The 18,383-nt window shown below is 40.9% G+C and overlaps 1 protein-coding gene across 2 annotated transcripts in view; it reads left to right on the top strand.

The window, feature by feature from the left end:
• The window catches only part of Elmo1 (engulfment and cell motility 1), a 557,729-nt gene that overhangs the window by 518,718 nt on the left and 20,628 nt on the right, over window positions 1–18,383 (top strand). For both annotated transcript variants that reach the window (XM_027939610.3, XM_027939609.2), the window contains exons 18-19: window positions 4,770–4,882; window positions 13,729–13,836. In XM_027939610.3, coding sequence (XP_027795411.1) covers window positions 4,770–4,882; window positions 13,729–13,836 — 221 coding nt within the window. The remainder of the gene's footprint in view (window positions 1–4,769; window positions 4,883–13,728; window positions 13,837–18,383) is intronic.

The following is an 18,383-nucleotide window of genomic DNA, read 5'->3' as shown; positions in this document are numbered from 1 at the left end:
GACTGAAAAGCACCACAGCCCCACTGGAGCTTTGATTATATACAGCTGTGGTAAAATCATAAAGAGGTGATAGAAGGTGAAGCACTTCGACGAGAAGTTCAGGGATCATTCTCCCAGTCTCTGGAACCAGCAGGCAGGAGCCAGGGTATGTTTTGTCTATTTCAGTGCTCTACTAGACAGGAAAAGTGAAAACAATCGGGCCAGAAATACACCTATTCTGCCCATCTGCATCCTCCCTAAAGACTGGCTGGGTACATCACTCAAAGCTCACCCATAGCTAACACAGACCTGATGGTCTGGTCAGGTATACAGTGTTCAGTGTTTAGGGCCTATTACATGTCAGCCACTCTTCCATGGGTTGATGATTCAGGCACAACTCTTGCCCCCATGAAGATTATATTTCATTGTGGAGAAACAGAAAAACGTGGTAAATTAGATGTTATCATGTTAAGAAGGAATTCATTCATTGAGTGATGAAGCAGGATAAGGGGAATAGAGAATCTAGTTTTGCAAAGAGTTTAAGAGTAGATCTGTCTGATTAGGATGGTAAGAGATTCAGGGAGCATGCCATGTGGGTATTTGGAAGAAGGGTATTCTTGGCAAAGAACCACTGGAAAGGCCCTGAGAACAGATCAGATCAGAGTGTTCAGTGAATAGCAAGGAAGCCAATGTGGCTGGATCAGAATAAGTAAGGGGGAGAGAAATAGGAGGCAAGACCTCTAAGATACACAGGAGTCTGATTACATAGGGTCTTGTTGGAAGCCATTGGAGGGTTTTGAGTGGAGGACTGACATGAGTGCTTTACTGGGAACAGAAAGTAAGGAAGCAAAGTTTGGAAATGGGAAGATCTTAGGAAGCTCATTCAGTAATCCAAGCAAGAGGTGATGAGAAGTGATTAGAATCTTTACTATGAACTTGATATATTTTGAAGAGGACAATGTTATTTTCTGATGGATTAGATGTAGTTATAAGAAAGAGAAGAGTCAAGGATGAGCTCAAAGTTTGAATTTAAACAACTAAAGGACAGCCAGTGGGCAGAGTGGGTGGAGCAGGTTTGGACAAGGGGATCAGGAGTTTAGCTCTGCACATGTCAAAGCTGCGAGACATCCAAGCAGGCAGTCAGACAAGTGAGTTTGAAGTTCATCAGAGAGTTCTAGGTTAGAAATATAAATTTGGAAGCTGTCGGTGTAAAGTTGGTATTTGAAGCCATGTGTCGGTTATAGAAAGAACAAAAGATGTTCAAAGACTAAATCCTGAGTCCTTCTAGTATCGAGACAAAAACAGATCAATTTCTCTGAAACTGACACTGTCAGTCAGCCCAAAGTCCATGCAAAGTGGTTCTAGATCAGGGACCCACAAACTATGTCTCTTTGGCCAAATGTGCCCACATTTATTTTTGTAAGTTAACCACATGGCCCACAAAGCCTAAAGAATTTACAGTCTGACCTTTTACAGAAAAAGTTTACCAACCCATGTTTTAGATGAACAGTGGGGAGTAGCTCAGTGGACAGACTCCGGGTTGAGGAAGGAATTCACCTGTCTAATGATGCTGTCTGTCTTCTTTGTATTGTAGTGGCCTCTTTGGGGCTGGGCATGTAATTGTTTTCCAGAAATGGTGCTAGTTTGAATTCCTCTTCACACATTCCTTTACCTTCCCTCCTCCTTTTTTTTTTTTTTTAAATTTACAAATCCTTTGGATGGAATTAAAGGAATATCTATCAAAGCAAAGTCACTGAACCCATGACCCTACCCTCACTAACCCCAAGCTAACAATTTCAAAACCCAGTTACAGCCCATGCTATTATTACCTAAGTCAACCAGGAGGTCAGATCTCAGCCACAGAAGCATATTGTGGGAATTAATAAAGTTTCTTAATATGTGTGAATTTTATAGCTCTGAGTCCATTCACAAGAAAAGAAGAAGAAATCAGTTAGAAAGAAACGTTGGCTCATTTTCCCTCATTACCCAATCAGGTTTTGGAGACTTTGGAGTTAAAGACAAAAATTAAAAATACTTGGTAACTCTTTTTTTAAAATTGATTTTGTTTTTTTAATACAAAACAGAGGAATGTATTACAATTCTTATTACACACATAAAGCACGATTTTTCATATCTCTGTTTGTATATAAAGTAGGTTGATACCCAATTTGTGTGTTCATACATGTACTTTGGATAATGATGTCCATCACATTCCACCATCCTTGCTAATCCCTTGCCTCTTCCGTTTCCCTCCCCCCCCCCCCCTGGAAACTCGTATAGCAACATTTTCACTTCTGATAGTGTGTTCCCCGAAGATGGTTCTGAAGCATGCCATGACAAGAATATTTGAGTCTTAACCATCAGTTAAAATTACTCAGAATTCCCTCCCTTAGTCTCTGCACCTTTCTTTCCTTTTTAATAACTCAACTATAACTCAGTGAAACTACTACTTAAAGACACATCTATAACCTAAGAGTTGCTGAAATTTGAAAACTCATTCTCCTGTGGTTTCATCCACAGGTCCCATCTCATCCTCTCTCCCCAGTCGCCTGGACTTAGAAGTCGGTAGCGGTGATTTATTGCTGTGTATGACTGTTCAAGCAATTCCTCACCTTCTTCATTCAGTTCAGGGTTCATCAAAGCTTCAATTTACTGAGTCCATTTTACAAAAGCTGAACGCTGATGATAAATAGTTTTATAGTGATCTGAAAGCCCGAGATGAGACCCTAAGAGACCTGTGCAGAGAAGCCTTTACAAATGTTCCACGCTGTATTATTACTAAGGCAGAATTTTCATATTATGCTTTATAAGTATTCACTTTGAACATTATCAAATGATAAGAGGTTTGAAGTCATTTAATCATCTCCCAAATATGTATCAGTGCAGTACTAGAATACCCTGTTAGATGGCTGAATCCTTTTATGTACATCTTTTTTCTTTTTGCTCATGTTTAAATAGAAGAAGTTTGCAAGAGGTAAACCTGAGTCTGTACCCTATCCTACACTTAAACTCCATGACCTGTTTCCCCATTGGTTATATGGGAATGATGATATTAATACCTGTCCTCAAAAGTTGTTTTATTTAGGGTGTGTCAGTTAATTGCACGACATGTTAGACTCAGAGCAGGTGCTTGCAGAGCATCAGCACCTTCCCCACCTGGGCAGGGCATCAGGTGAACAGGTTGTGTGCTATCCAGTGTCAGGGCAAGTGCAAAGTCAAAGCTGAAACTGATGAGTATGTGGGTCTCGACTACAGTGTAATATAGGCATTTGGAGTGTTTGGGCTGAGGAAAGGAGAGATGGTCACCAAAGCAAATTCAGTGATGCCTTGCTTTCCCACCCAGTTTTGTAGATGTGCTACAAATATGTTGCAAGTAAAATATTGATAACAAAATTCAAAATTCAAGTGTAAGCATATGAAATAAATATTTGAAGACAAAAAATTAAAATAGCTGAGAATGTTAGTAAACATGATGATCAAACTTTTTTCTTCCTTATCTGCTTTTATTTTAAAAATTTAAAGTTTTTTATTTTTAATTGGTTCTTTGTAGATACGCATGACAGTAGAGTGTATTTTGACATATGACACATACATGGGTATTCTAATTAGGATCCTATTCTTTCAGTCATACATGATGTAGAGTTCCACTGGTCATGTATTCATATATGAACATAGGAATGTTATGTCTGATTCCAGGAGAGATTCTTATCCCCATTTTACAGATAAGAAAACTAAGACTTAGATGAGCTATACAAAAACCTAATCATGTGCACAACCTAGACTGTAAGTCTAGTCTTCTGGCTTCTGGACCTGTGCTCTAGCCAATACTATCAACATGGCTCTGGGGGCTGGGCTCTAAATCTCCCAGTCCAGCTTCAGCTAGATCATCTTTGGCTTTATTAGACTGGAATACCAGGGTGCTACATAGAATTTCTATAAAGATGTCTTTTAGATCAGTGGAGTTCAGGAAAGGGATCAGGTAGAGGGAGGGGGAAGGAGAAGGGCTAGTACTGGGGTCTGAATTGAAGCTAATTATATTCCATGCATATATAATTATGTCAAAATGAATCCTAATGCTATGTATAACTAATATGAACCAACAAAAAAAATGAAAAAAATCTTTTTTAAAACTAGGAAGACCATGGCAGTCTATCATACTATCTTTGTAGCATAGTGCATCTGAAACTAAATTACATCCCATTAGCCTGAAACAAGATGCAAATAATGTTCAATTTATCCCATAATTATCTCAATCTCTATGGACTAGAATGTAGGACACTATTGTGGTTCCCACTTATGAGATGGAATAGAAAGCAAAAAGTGATCTATGTTTTGCCCAAGCTACATTTGCTGTGGAATAGCAATCACATAGTTTTTCAATAATCCTGTTTGGTCAATCACAAATGTAATCTAGGTGTTTACTTGCTGCAAGGGAAAAAAAAAAAGTATGGCCAGGGATTTTACTGTCTGGACCTTTGCATTAGTTATATCTGTGCCTTTGTACAATAAGACATTTCACAGGATACTTTGTTCTGGAAAAACACCACTAAAGCCACTGGTGCTTTTGTGGATAGACTGCAAATGTCAGAGACTCCGTAGAGTTATGGTGACAGATAACCCTGGCCACTGATGTGTAATAAATGATTCTCTAAAGCACGAACTTGGCAGGTCCTAGGATGGGTTCATGAAAGGGTGAGGTTCACACTCCCCTGTCCATCTTTCTATGATCCCTATTGACCCATCCCTGTTTCTCAAGGTGCATGGTGGAATATGTGTTTATCCTCCAACAGGGAACTAAAGGAGAAGATCCAGCCAGAAATCTTAGAGCTGATCAAACAACAACGCCTGAACCGTCTGGTGGAAGGGACCTGCTTTAGGAAACTCAATGCCCGGCGGAGGCAAGGTATTGTTTGGGGACACTCCACACTTGAGCTAGGTCAACAGAGGCCTGCTCCTGGGGTATTACAAGGGCATGATATTGGTCTAGCAGCACTGTTCTCAGGACAGGAATAGCAGTCCAGGGAAGACCTTGTTTCCATGCCCACCTGGGGAGAACCAAGTCCAGAATTATCAAAAGGCTCTTGGAACTGAATAGCCATTCTTTGACATTTAATGATACAAAGTTGTTGGTGTCAATAATAACTAATGTGTACTGTGTACTTACCATATGCAAAACTTTTCTCAAAATGTTAGTTTTTCAGCCATGTGCCTCATAAAATTTCACCTAACAATGACCCTTATACATAGTGGTGGTCCCATAGGTTTTATCAGCTAGCAACATTGTAGCCATCTTAGTTTGTGTGTAAGCATACTTTATGATGTTCACACAATGATGAAACCACCTAACAACACATTTCTCAGACTATATCCCGTTATCAAGCAAAGCATGACTGTATTAATGCATAATTACCCTATATAGTAGCTATTGTGATGATGGCTTCATTTACAGATAAGAAAACTTACTACTAAGGGGTGAAGTAATTTACTCAAAGTCACAGAAGAGCAGGGTTCATCTTCCAAAGCTCCATGGTCCTTCCTTACCATGACTCTGTGTGCTACTGGCACATCACCCACCACTGCATTGGATCTGCGAGCTTTCAGCATGGATGACCCTTATTCTCAAATATCCAACACAGATTCTCTCCCAGGTCAGAGGTATTTTATTTGGGGATATGAGTAACAATGAATTGGGTGAGGTAGAATCTATTTTCACAATTTTTTTCAAGACAGATTTATAAATTGTCTTTACAATCTCTGACCTGAAAATGTCCAGTCAAAATGGTGCCAGTAGACAAGATCCAATAGTTGGGAAGCATTTCCAGCTGTTTATTCACCTTGAACAGTTTCTTGCTCTCTTGATCTGCTGCTGATTGTTTAGTCAAAATGTCCCTATCATATTGCCCTAGAAACAAACCAACAGAAAATGAAACTGAAAAGTAAGGTTTGGGGAGAGGTAAAGAGATGGAGGAAGAGTCAGGAGTAAGTGAAGGCATTAACAGCTGTACTAAGGAGACCATTAGTTACAGCCCAGGAGAAACTCTGGCAGATATTTTAGAAACCTGATGGATTCCCTGTTCAGACACAAAGCTCACCACTAATGACCATCAACATTTTGTGTCTGTGTTAAACCCACCCCCTGGCCATTCTCTATAACTTCTCAATACTGAGTATTAAGAAACTTCGAAATATTTCAATGCTGCCATTAAAAATCACTTGGAGGAACTTTCAAAGGCAGAGCTTCCTGGAGGAAGGAAATTGTAAGATTCACAGTGAGCTTTACACTGGGCCTCAGGAGAGGAAAAGGAGAAAAATAATAAAAGACTGAGTTATAGCTGGGACTCTAATGTGAAAAGCAGTGGAAGAGGACGCACCTCTCCCATTCATCCACCGAAGGATGAGTTCATGGCCTCCTTACTCACTGCAGTTTTTCATTGGGCATCATGTGAGAATAACTGGTGTTCCAAGAAGACAGAGTGGCACGGTGGCCAAAGAACATAGGAACGAGGTGATTCAGCTTGCCTGCACCCCTGTCCAGCCATGTGATCTCAGGCAGCTTCCCCCTCAGATAACAATACCCATCTCCTAAGGTTATTGCAAGGAAGAAAGGCACTCCTGAATGTAGCTTTTCAAAAACAACACAAAAGACAGCCACTATTATTCTGGAAGATTATGTAGGGTTAAAGAAGTGAGCTGGGAATAATAGATTTGGTTGTAAGCCTCTTGGCTCTTAACCACCTCGGCATCTTCAAACAGAATGTCACCTCTAAGGGCCACAAATTCCCATCTATAAATTGGAGGACAGCACTAGAGGCTCAGAGAACTCAAGTAAGTCACGTGGTCCATTATATGCCCTGATCTCATTGCCTTTGGAAAAAAGCGATATTTAGGATTACAGGGCCCCCATCAAGGTGACTTAGAAAGTTTTTATTTATTTGACATTAGGCAAAGAGCACAGGAGTCTAGGGATGCGAGATAGCAAATAGAACAATATCACCAATTGCCTCCTCTGACGCCCAGGTAAAATCCTAATATTTAAAACTGAATTTAACCTTCCATTCTGCTCTGCTGTGAGACTTACCAGAATAATGCTATTTCTAGATGAAATAACTACAGATTCTTTTTTCTTTAAATAAAAGTGTTCATCCCTTGTCTTGAGATTTTTTTCAACTTTCTCGAAATGAGCTACCTTATGAACAACAACAACAAAAAAATTAGCATCTAGATGATGAATTTATTAGCTGAGCTCCCTAGGGAGCATGACCATCTGTGTTTAATACAAGATCATCCTTCCATGTGCAGAAAGGAAGGCATTTTGATGCTTGGTAAGTGGATTTTAAAATGGATGACTGCTTCTGTGCTTAAAAATAGGGATTCAAAATAGACTGTGCTGAAATTGGTTTCCTATCACCCATCAAAACATTCTGTTTAGATTTACACAGATTAATGAGAATGTGACGTAAAATCAACTTTAATCCCTTTAAGAGAGATTTGCTTCCACAGGGGATCTCGCACCTCTCTACCAGGTTACAGAACAGGAGTACATGGCCACACTCCCTTTAAGCTTGTCCCACAGTGAGGAGGACACAGATGAGTGGATTTAAGTAATTAAATTTATGGAGGAAAGTAGGAAGGCACTTCCAGTCCCACAGAGCTAGAAAGGGGAGGATCAAAGTGTCTTTCCCTATGCCACATTTGTTTGGAAGGCACCCTGGTTGATTCTTGCCCATTATTCTCATCTCATTCACAGTTCTGCTACATGGATAGTCTTATTCAAACAAGACAAATCTGGGTTTCTGGGAATACTAGGCGCATTAGAACTGGGAGGGAGTAACCCATATGAAGCTAGGTTCAAGTCCCTGCCTCCTCACTCAAGAGCTGGATGGCCTTGCTCTAGCTTCTCATCTCTGTGATTCTGTTTCCTCTCCTCTCAAGCAGGGATGCTGCTGGTTAACATCAAATAGTTTCAGGAGTTAAATAAAACTATACATGTTTCCGACTTAGTATGGTAATTCGCCATCAATCAAACATTCATTAATGATGTATATTCTTGCTTTTAACTTGTAGTAATTCAGAATATAGACTTTTAAATTCAGGAGGTAGAGTGGCTTTGGATGTCACATACCTACTTCTCCCTGCTCTGTCCTCACCATGGAATCTAAGGCTTTACCTTCTGTGTTCCCTGGACTCCCATAGAGGAGAGCAAAAAAAAAAAAAAAGAAAGAAAGAAATACCAGGAGTTGTCTGTGTTAAGGCCACTATTTGCTTCCTGAGAATCTGTAGTCTCAAGATCTGCCTTCTGCTTTCTATATTTCGGAAATTAAGGTCTTCCAGAATCACTTGCATTGAAATGATGTTAATAAGACTCCAGGGCTAAAGAGTCATCAAGAAATGATAACATGAAAGTTTACTTCTTATCGAGGACGCTGTCCATTTCAGTGAGCAGCATGACTTCTCTGTGTGCTAACATGACAAAATGACCTTGGAATTCAACACTGGACAAAAGTTGCCCTATTCCACCCTTACAGAACAGGCGTGCCTCCCCACTTGTGCCCACAGCCTTACCTGAGTCCTGTGGCCTAGTCAGAAAACCTAGAAGGAAACAGGATGTTCATGCACAGCACCATATAAACCCTCGGGGCATCAGGCTATTTCTTCCTCTATATTTGATGGAAATTTCCTTTAAATATTTTATTAAACATAACTGTAACTCATTTTAACAAAGAGGCAGATATAAATAAATGCATATTTTTCAAGTAAAAGCTAGTTCATTTTCAGGAAAGGGGCACTTTTCAATAAATCAGAATAATGAATGATCTCTGTTCCCTAAATGTGGAGGGCCCTGTAGTGTGGATGAGAGAGGCCACCATTGAATGGAAAAGCAAAAAGACTTGATGATTTATTGAGGCCAGCCAGCCAACCCGATGGAAGATGCTTGATGGATACTTTATGAGTTTTACTCATGTAGTTAGACTTATATGTACTTTACATGTGTTTTATTCATGCATTTATGACCATTACATAACAAATGAAGAGCAGGACATTTTTATAATTTGGCCAAGGCTCCCAGGTAATAAGTGTCGGGGCCATTGTGATTTCAAGGCATCTCAAGTCCTCTTTGCAAGTATTTAGGGCCTCTGGATTCACCAGCTGTGAGAAGAGACAGATGTCTCTAGGGAGACAGAATTCTGAATTCCCTGGTTTTGAACATTCAGTGAAGTGAGAAAGATTTGAAAGGTATGCTGACCTTCTTCTCTATCTTTAGCTATTTTTTTTTCCTTTTCTTGGACCAATAGAGAAGTTGTGCATCTCATCACCTAGAAGGTGACATTCTCCTTTGAGGGCATTGCTGGGTCCTTCTTGTTTTGTGACTTGGAATGTTTCCATCTCAGGCAGGAAGCAGTCCTTCTCCTGAACACAGTGAAACTTGGCATATTTTAGGTCAGCCTAGGATAAATATGAAATCCTAGTGGAAGTGCTCTAAGAATGTAGTTTGTATAAACTCTCTGCTTCCTGAACGCAGGATTCTGAGGCCTTGTGGGTCAGTAGCCAGCTCCCAACTGTGGGCTCCGTGCCCAAAATGAGGGTGTCCCCTGATTCCCTAGCAGAATTGATTAGGACTTGATTCTTGCTGTGCTTTCTGCCTCACAGAAAGGCCAGCATGTCACACTCTCCAATGGACACTATTATGTAGCTTGCCAAGTCTCGCCTGAAGATCTGATGACCAGCTACCTGTAGCTAAGTTAATTAAAGTGAAAGAAATTTTAAAATTTGTTTCCTTACTATGGAATAAAGCAGATATAGAAAATTTCCATCACTGCAGAAAGTTCTGTTGGACAACACTGCAAGGAATCTAATTGTCGGTGGTAATTAGCTCCATGATAATCTATGTGACTTTGGGGGTAGCTTTAACAGCCCTTCTTACCAGGTTTATGAGCTATGAAACCAACTTTTCCTTTTAATCCTTTAAACACAAACTCTCTCTCTCTCTCTCTCTCTCTCTCTCTCTCTCTCTCTCTCTGTCACACACACACACACACACACACACACACACACCACGGGGATGGGGGGAGGAAAAGATTGAAGTACAAAATTGTCTCCATATTTTTGAGTTTAGGAATGGAGAGATGGCTATTAACATACTCTCATTCGTAATTGACTAGAAGACCTCCATATTAATGCTTATTTTATCCTTAAATGCTAGTAAACAATCTTTGATAATGTTCTCATCATTTCCTGCTGATTGCTTTTAGTGACGAAATCCACTCTTTTCTTTGCCCAGAGGGATTGAGGAACTAGTAACATCCTGCTGGGTTTTGAAAGGAAAATGCACATTTTTCTTAGCGTAAAAGAATCTGCAAATCAAGCTGCTGCTGGTAGCTGACACCAAAATTGTCTCCACCACCATGTCAGTGTGCTGTGCTGGTAGTAGCTGGCAGTTGGACTCTCCTGCAGCCCCACCTTTGAGATAGAAATGCATGGCGATGATGATTCTAAACCTTCCAAAACTGGACTCCAGCCTTCAACCTGAGGACCGTGCTGGCTGAGCACCCCTGTTTGGATTACTGGTCAAGGCAAGCTTGTCAGCCTTACAGCCCCCTTCTTCCAATGTTCTGTCATCCATCCAAGACTTCCTATTTGATGAAGAAGAGCTGAATACATCACTTATGTTGGTGATGCACAGATCTCTTTACTCTATCATTTTGGTAAATGACAGAGAAAGAGAAACTTGTATGAGAGCAGGATTAGCCAGAGGTAGGAAGAAAACCAGCGAAGAGTGGCATAGTATAAATCAAGAGACTTTAATCTCCTGAAAGGACATTCTGTCAGGGACATACCAGATAGTTATGGCAGAGTTCCAGGTGGACTTTAGTGTTTCTTTTAAATAAGCCTCTATGGTAGATTTGTAAGGAAGATGGTTGTTTGCCTGCTAGAACCCTGATAAAGAGTCACTGTTCCCTAATAGTTTATGAACACAAAAAGATATTGCTTGGGAGGTCCTCCCTTTCCTATTTTCCCTATAGTACATCCCAAATTCCTGATTTGTCTTTGTCCCTACTTCCCAGACCTGGGAAACAAGCATTTCTGTCATCTTTCTCTTAGCCAACATGAAAAACAGAGGGGACTCCTTTTCCTTGAGCTTTTCTATTTTCTCTCTCATGCCTGCCATTTGTTCTAATGATTTCTTGCTACACCCAGTAGAATGCTGTCTGCATTGCAGTGACACTATAATTATTTAGTGGATGAATAAATTTCTCCTGAAAATATAAGCAGCAAAGTGTTTCAAAGTCTCACAAGTGAATATATCTTACAGATGAGTGTGTTGTACAATTTACTCATATCTGTTTGCATTAAATTGTATGTATCAGTTAAATTTCTTTACTCCTCCCATCAAAATATTCTGATATAAATGATCTTTTATTGTTGTGCCTTGTTGACTCCTTGTCTTCTAGTACCACCCGTCACCCCTTGAGTTATCCCAGTTTGTAGAGAGGATTCCTAAAAGAACAGACTAAGACCTTATTCAATATAAGATTGCCTTCTCCAAGTGTCAAGTCTCACTTATTTCCTTCCCAATTTTCTGTCACTCACTTAGCCCAAAATCCTACCTCAGAGGTAGCTGAGGAGGAAAAGCCTTATACAGCCAATTGTGGTCATCATGGGGCATGGAGACCAGATGAAAGGTCCTTGTGGGAAGACAGCCACCAAAACCTGTCATGCCGGGTTCCCAACAGCACATTGGATGCTCAGAAAAGAGAGCATCCTCCTTTGGAATTCACAATTCCTATTGTGAATTTCAAATCAAATTCTCAAATGTGTGCTCCTCATGGAAAACCAGTAATTGCACATTTGCCTAATTAAAATGGCTGTGAGATACTCAGGGAATAACTTCTCTCCCTTTGAAGTGCTCTCCCAGAAAAACAACCCTGAGCTTTGTGTATATATAATGTTGAAAACTGAGCAATTGAAGATGTTTTCCTAGCCATTAAATGACCTTCTCCACCATCTCAAACTTTTCCACCAGAGTTCAGATTCCTGTAAATATGGGTTGCCATATTCTGACTACACTCAGGAATTCTCAAGCCTCATTTGCACACTAAAAGGAAGATAGGAATCACAGAGGCACTCAGATTTTGTGGCTCAAGTTGGGGTATTTTCCTTGTTCGTTGTGACTTTTACTTCCATTCTTAAAATGTGTTTGACTATTAGAGGAAATACTGTTAAAACATGATTTTGCAGTGAAAGCAATTTTAGATAGAAAACCACTTTTCTTAAAATGTAGTGGAGAGCTTTTTTGTCAGAATGGTTTCAAAACAATTTGGGATTGCAAGCACAGTAATGAGGTGACTTGACCGAAACCATAGCATTATCCAGCTGCATAAAGCTACAAAGGGCTTGTAGATAACGGATGCTGTGTGCCCTGAGGTGCTATAACCCAGTGCCCTTGGGTCTTCATTGATAAATTTAGCCAACACCTACTATACAGTGTTTATATGCCAGGCACTGCATCCAAGGATTGGAACATTGCAATTATGAGAGGACAGTGGCTGTCAGCAGAGAGACCCTGACTTCTACACACTGTCAGGACCAATTAGGATCCAGGAGCCCTCTTTTCCCTTCTGTAATTGTTCACAGTACACCCACTAGGGCAAGTTGCTTACCTAGGGAGGAGGCAGATACAAGGGGATACTAAGGGGGTTGACATGTGAGAACCGGTAATGCCAGTCTAATCTGTGTTCATACAAAGAACATGCCGGAGCAGCTCAAAGGTCGAGAGGCCCTTCTGCTGAAATGATCAAGGGAAACCTTCCTGGAGGAGGTGGCGGGAGCAGAGCCTGTCTAGCTTCAGGAACATTGAAGTTCAAGTTCCTTATCAAGGGCTCTTATTTCCCCCTCCTTGCCTCACAGGTTTATTCAGTATTTCTTATTACCTTTGGGGGTTGAGGGGGTAAAATCAAGGAAATTATTTGTAAGAATAATCCTAAGGCCTGGGTCATGCCCATTCAGAAAACTAAACTTAAGATATTAGGAAGGAGATGATTGTGTCTTTATTCTTTTGCTAAATTCCTGAATCATTCAAGTGAGCCTCTCATGATTCCTAGGGCCTGTGTGTATCACTAGTCCCTAGCAATTCATTCACTGGTCATTGTGTGCATTAGCCCCTGAAGGGTGGGGGTTTGTTATGTCAAGCAAGATGTGGCCTCCTATATGGTGGTAGTATTGACTAGGAACTGAACCCATTGTCTCTCAGTGACAATGCTTTGCAAGTGAGCTATACCCCAAGCCCCCCCCCCTTTTTTTTTAATTTTTGAGACTGGGTCTTATTAAATTTCCCAGGCTGGCCTTGAACTTGTGATCCTCATTCCTCAGCCCCCAGGTAGCTGGCATGACAAGTCCTGGGATTACAGATCATGTCTCTGCACTTAGCTCTCTCCCCAATTTTATCAGACCTAAGGAATGGTCTTCTGGGTAGTTACAGATACTGGTTAAATATACTCTGGAAACCACCAGGATTTGGTAACTTTGCAATAGTTACCAAATAGGACCAAGCAGGACAGGTGACACCTAAATATCAAAACCAGAAGGAGGCTTACTGCCTGGGGACTAGAATTCATACTTTCTCAAGATTTAAAATCAAAGGAATTATAACTTTTCACCTGTTCCTCCAGGTTAGAGTATTAGGAAATAATCATGCTAATATTTTTGAATACCAGAATCACTTATCCTATTAACTTGTGTTTTTCTCCACAGACAAGTTTTGGTATTGTCGGCTTTCTCCAAATCACAAGGTCCTACATTATGGAGACTTGGAAGAAAGCCCTCAGGGAGAAGTGCCCCATGATTCCTTGCAGGACAAATGTAAGTGGCTCTCTCACGTAGAACACCTGAGTTTTGGTTGGTTGTTTGTTTCTTAGTCACAATATGTTGTACAACAAAACTGTCTAAATAAGCCCTTTGAATTTGGTTCATCTTGTGCATCCACACAGAGAGTATAAATGGGATGCTCAGACATTGTTCCTGAAAGATATAAATTTGGAGCTCAGATATCTGCTTTTCACATAATTTATCCAGATGGATATTTCAGGGATCCAAAATAACATAAGCCTAATTTTGTCAACTGTCTTTTTTTAATGACCCAGAAGACTTTCACATAACTTACATGCTTGATCTCTACCATATTTATTCATGATGGTTTAATGTATCCCATAATGATAATGTAGAGCCAATGGCAGATTCAAGTATGGTTGAGTTGCTTCAGAGAAGTAATTCAAATACTTTGAAAACTTATGATGAATGAAATTCTATTATTTGCTAAATATTCCACAAGATATATATTACTTATGTTTATTTGCGCTTTTTTGTATGTTGTCTGTTTTAATATGCATGCTTTTGAAGAGGGAGTTATGGGAAGGATTCTTTTAGCCCTACACCAAACCAAGTGCAAGTTCAGTGTTAAATGCAGATTAAACAAAGCATTACAGAAACAATAAAATACACAAGGGTGATGATTTAATTTGGAAGAGAAATGAGAAAAAGGGAGCACAGCCTTGGAGGATATCTTAGGTAGAGAAAGCAAAGAGGGAGCAGTTAGGACATTTTACATAACCTCTAGAAGTTATACCAACCCTGTGGTGTTCAGATAAGCATGTCCCGGAGTCTTGAATCCCACCCCAACCCTATTTCACTCCTTCCTCTTGTTACCCCAGGGCCCATGGAAGTCAAATTTGGAATACTTTCCTTACAGCTCATGGCCATCAAAGACAAAAATAAACCATAAGTGAGAAACCTCCTGACACTTTCAGACTCTGGGTTGACATCTCAGGCAGATAACCTGGAACATTCTGTCTTCCTGCAACTTAAAAATGGGACAATCTGATCTTTGTAGTGTCATACAGTTCTTTTCCTTCCATAGGACAACTCCCTTCCTAGCCCACATCATTGCCACCCTAAAGCTGGGAGAAAGAAATCTGAAATCTGCTGCAAAGTCTGGGTCTGTGCCTTTGCATACCTACCCAGGGGGTCCTGGGCTTTTGCCTGTAGATGAGGACACTATGATCATAGTTCAAATATCCAGGATGGTGGTTCTCTAAGTGTGGGAACTTCTTAGCAATACAAATTATTAGACCTACACCCCCAGACCTGATGAATCAGAAACTCTGTGGTAGGGTCTGGCAAACTCTGTTTAAACAGACCTTCTAGGTGACTCTGATGTCCACACAGGTTTGAGAACTGCTGAGCTAGATATTTCCTGATACTCCACATAGTGAGTCCCTGAATCTGGCTTTCACCAATAAGTAACAATTTTTAAGTGAATGGCTAGTGTATTGCCTACTTTAAATTTTGTAAAAATGAATGTTAAAAATTAAAATCTGGGGTTGTGGCTCAGCAGTAGAATGCTTGCCTAGAATGTGTGAATCCCTGGGTACGATCCTCACCACCACCAAAAATAAATCAATAAAATAAAGGTACTGTGTTCGACAACAACTGAAAAAAAAATCTAACTGAAGTTTCATATCACAATTTTTGTCACAAAAGAAAGGATACTTGATCACACACACACACAAAAAAAGGACCTAATCTTAGAATAATGGACAGTCCCTTCTGCTGGATAAATTAGCTTTATGAAAACATACCAGTGCACTCATTTCCCCCCACTTATATTAATTGATGAAAACTCACTGGTGAAAACTTGTGAACTAGGGACCATTCAGGGCTAGTAATTTGGAATCATTGCTCATCACTGTGGTTCAATGAAGAGTCTGAGGTTCTTAGAGGTCAGAGTAACCAGCAGCTCTCTGGGAGGACTCCCCAGCCCTATTCTTCACCTGCTCAAAACACAGAAAAAGTGATCTGGACGGGAAAATCATTTTATTTCACTCTTTCCCCTGTGGCCCAGTGAATTGACTCTCCCACTCACAGGACATGTTATATATCCTCATGATTACAGGGATAAAATCCACTTCTCAATCCTAGAATACTCATGTGATTTGGAGGTTTGCCAGCTGCTAGGTACAGCACACCCGTTCCAGCTGACCAGTTGCTTAGGACATGGGCAACCTGGCTCCTACAGAAGGTTCTTGCATGTGAACAACACACAAGCTGACACCCCCTCCTGGGTTCATACTCAAGCTGATGCCTCCTCCACTTTACTTAAGGCCTCGCCTCCAAGAACCCAGATGGAAATGGCTTTCTGGCAGCCAGGAGTGCCAATGGCATGGACAGCCACTTTTCCAGGGTGGTTGCAGAGGAGCAAAGCCTGAGCTGCAAATCTCCTCACGGCTTTTGGTGGCCATGGAATGATGCTGGTTCTGGGAGGTTTCAGCAGTCCCTCCTGGCAGTGTCTCCAAAACGCTTGTTCCTTGTCCCTCTCTTTCCTCTGCTGCCTTGGAAATCCAGTAATATGAAATTTCAAAGCCCACTCCTTAGCCTGGCACAGTGGTGCACACCTATAATCCCAGAGGCTGGGGAGACTGAGGCTGGAGGATCATGCATTCAAAACCAACCTCAGCAACACCGAGGTGCTAAGCAACTCAGTGAGACCCTGTCTCTAAAGATAATGCAAAGTAGGGCTGGGGAGGTGGCTCACTAGCCAAGTGTCCCTGAGTTCAATCCCTGGTACCACACTCCCCACGCACACAAAAAAAGTCCTCTCCACAAACACTTCATCCATTGCAAGATAGGTTGATAATGAGAAGTTGTGAGTGAGTGTGCATATGGGGAGTGTGTGTGGAGTCGGGGGTGAGATTGTATCTGTGTCCACCTGTTTCCCTGGCCTCGAAAACTGAAGTTTACTGCTTCAAGCATGCATATTTTATTTAAGAAAATAAAATATAACTAAAAAAATATAGCAAAAGTTACAAATCACAGTTTTCTTCACCTTGGTTACAAAATAGTAGGTAAGAAGGACCTACTCTTAGAATAAAGACAGTTCCTTCTGATGAATAAATTAGCTTTATGAAAACACACACCAGTGTCCTGGCTTGCATTTTGTTCCAATTCTGCATTCTGCCTGGAGCAAAATAGCTCCTCTCTTGGAGCCCTTAAAAGTCAGAAAAACTTATTCCACCAGGAAAATGAGACATTCCTTTAATTAATGTTAAGTGCCTCTGCTCTTGCCATGTACAATTGCCCTCTCTTAAGACTGAGGAAAAAATTGTCTTCCGCTCTTTGAGTTAATCAGGGCTGAATATTGAGATATTGATGAATCCAATAGTGTAATTGAATCCTCTTAATTCAACTAGCACTAGGAAAGATTGAGGGCCTGTCCTTGGCTGTCTTCTTCCCCAAAGGTTTAGGAAATCTCTCTTTTCATATGCTTTTTGTTTGCCAGGAAATGTGGTCCTTGCAATCCATATTTCCTTACATCCTTCTCATCCTACTTCCCTCCCCTCCCCGGGGTGGGGAGGGATTTATAGGCTGTCATCGTCCCCACTAGACACAGGGCTCTATTGCTTCCCAGCCATGCCCCAGGCCCCTCGCAGCCTCCTTTTGAAAGAATCTAGGCCAGCACTCCTCACTCCCACATCAAAGGGACAGGCAGAAAAGCACAGGCTGATGCCCTCCCAGAAGGAGATTAAGCCTGTCATGGTAGGTGAGGATAGTGCTGATACGGCCAGGCAAAGTGGTGCATTTGGGTCATAGAAGCACAGTGAGGGATTTGGGTCCCTCCATCTACAGAGAGAATGAACTTTGATTATTGATAATGGGAATAATTGCAAAAGACCTTTGTTAAGTGCATATAATATGCTGGGCACTGTGCTGAGAGCTTGACATAAATTTCCTTCTACCTACATTAAAGAAGTAGACATTACCATCCTCATTTTACATCCTTATTTTTCTGCACCTTGGTTAAAAATCACAAGATTAGTAAATAGTAGAGCAAAGATCCAAATGCAGCCATCCAACATCATGGCCCAAATATTTCCCCATACTCTCTACTGACTAGATTAAAAATCATATGTGATCTTGGCTCCAGTGTTAGGAATTAATTCTTAAAGCAACCCCTCCCTAAGATAAAAAATGTTATAATTTCACCTTGCAAATGAGGAAGTTGAGGCTCTAAGAACTTTAGCCCAAAGTGGTAGAAGAGTAAAAGGATCTGGAATTCAAACCCTGGGTTCCTGATTCCAAAAGCACAGCTCTTTCCATCATGCTATACTGCTTGGCCAGCCTACTCAGGTTGGAGAGACCAGATTCTGCACTCAACTCTCCTGAAGTCATCCTGCCCCTCCTCTGTGTCTCCACTCACAGGAGCTTCTGCTATGGAGCTGTGTACCCAAGCAAGTGCTCAAGGCTTATCAGCTGCTTTCTGGAGATAGTTTTGCCTTGCTTGGTTCCCGGTAGTAAAACTGAAATTCTGTTCATCATGGTGTCCACATTTACTTTTTTCAGTGATATTTTTGTTT

The sequence above is a fragment of the Marmota flaviventris genome, chromosome 1 (genome assembly GCF_047511675.1).
Source record: "Marmota flaviventris isolate mMarFla1 chromosome 1, mMarFla1.hap1, whole genome shotgun sequence".
NCBI classification, from domain to species: domain Eukaryota; kingdom Metazoa; phylum Chordata; class Mammalia; order Rodentia; family Sciuridae; genus Marmota; species Marmota flaviventris.
This window is presented reverse-complemented; position numbering and strand designations above follow the sequence as displayed.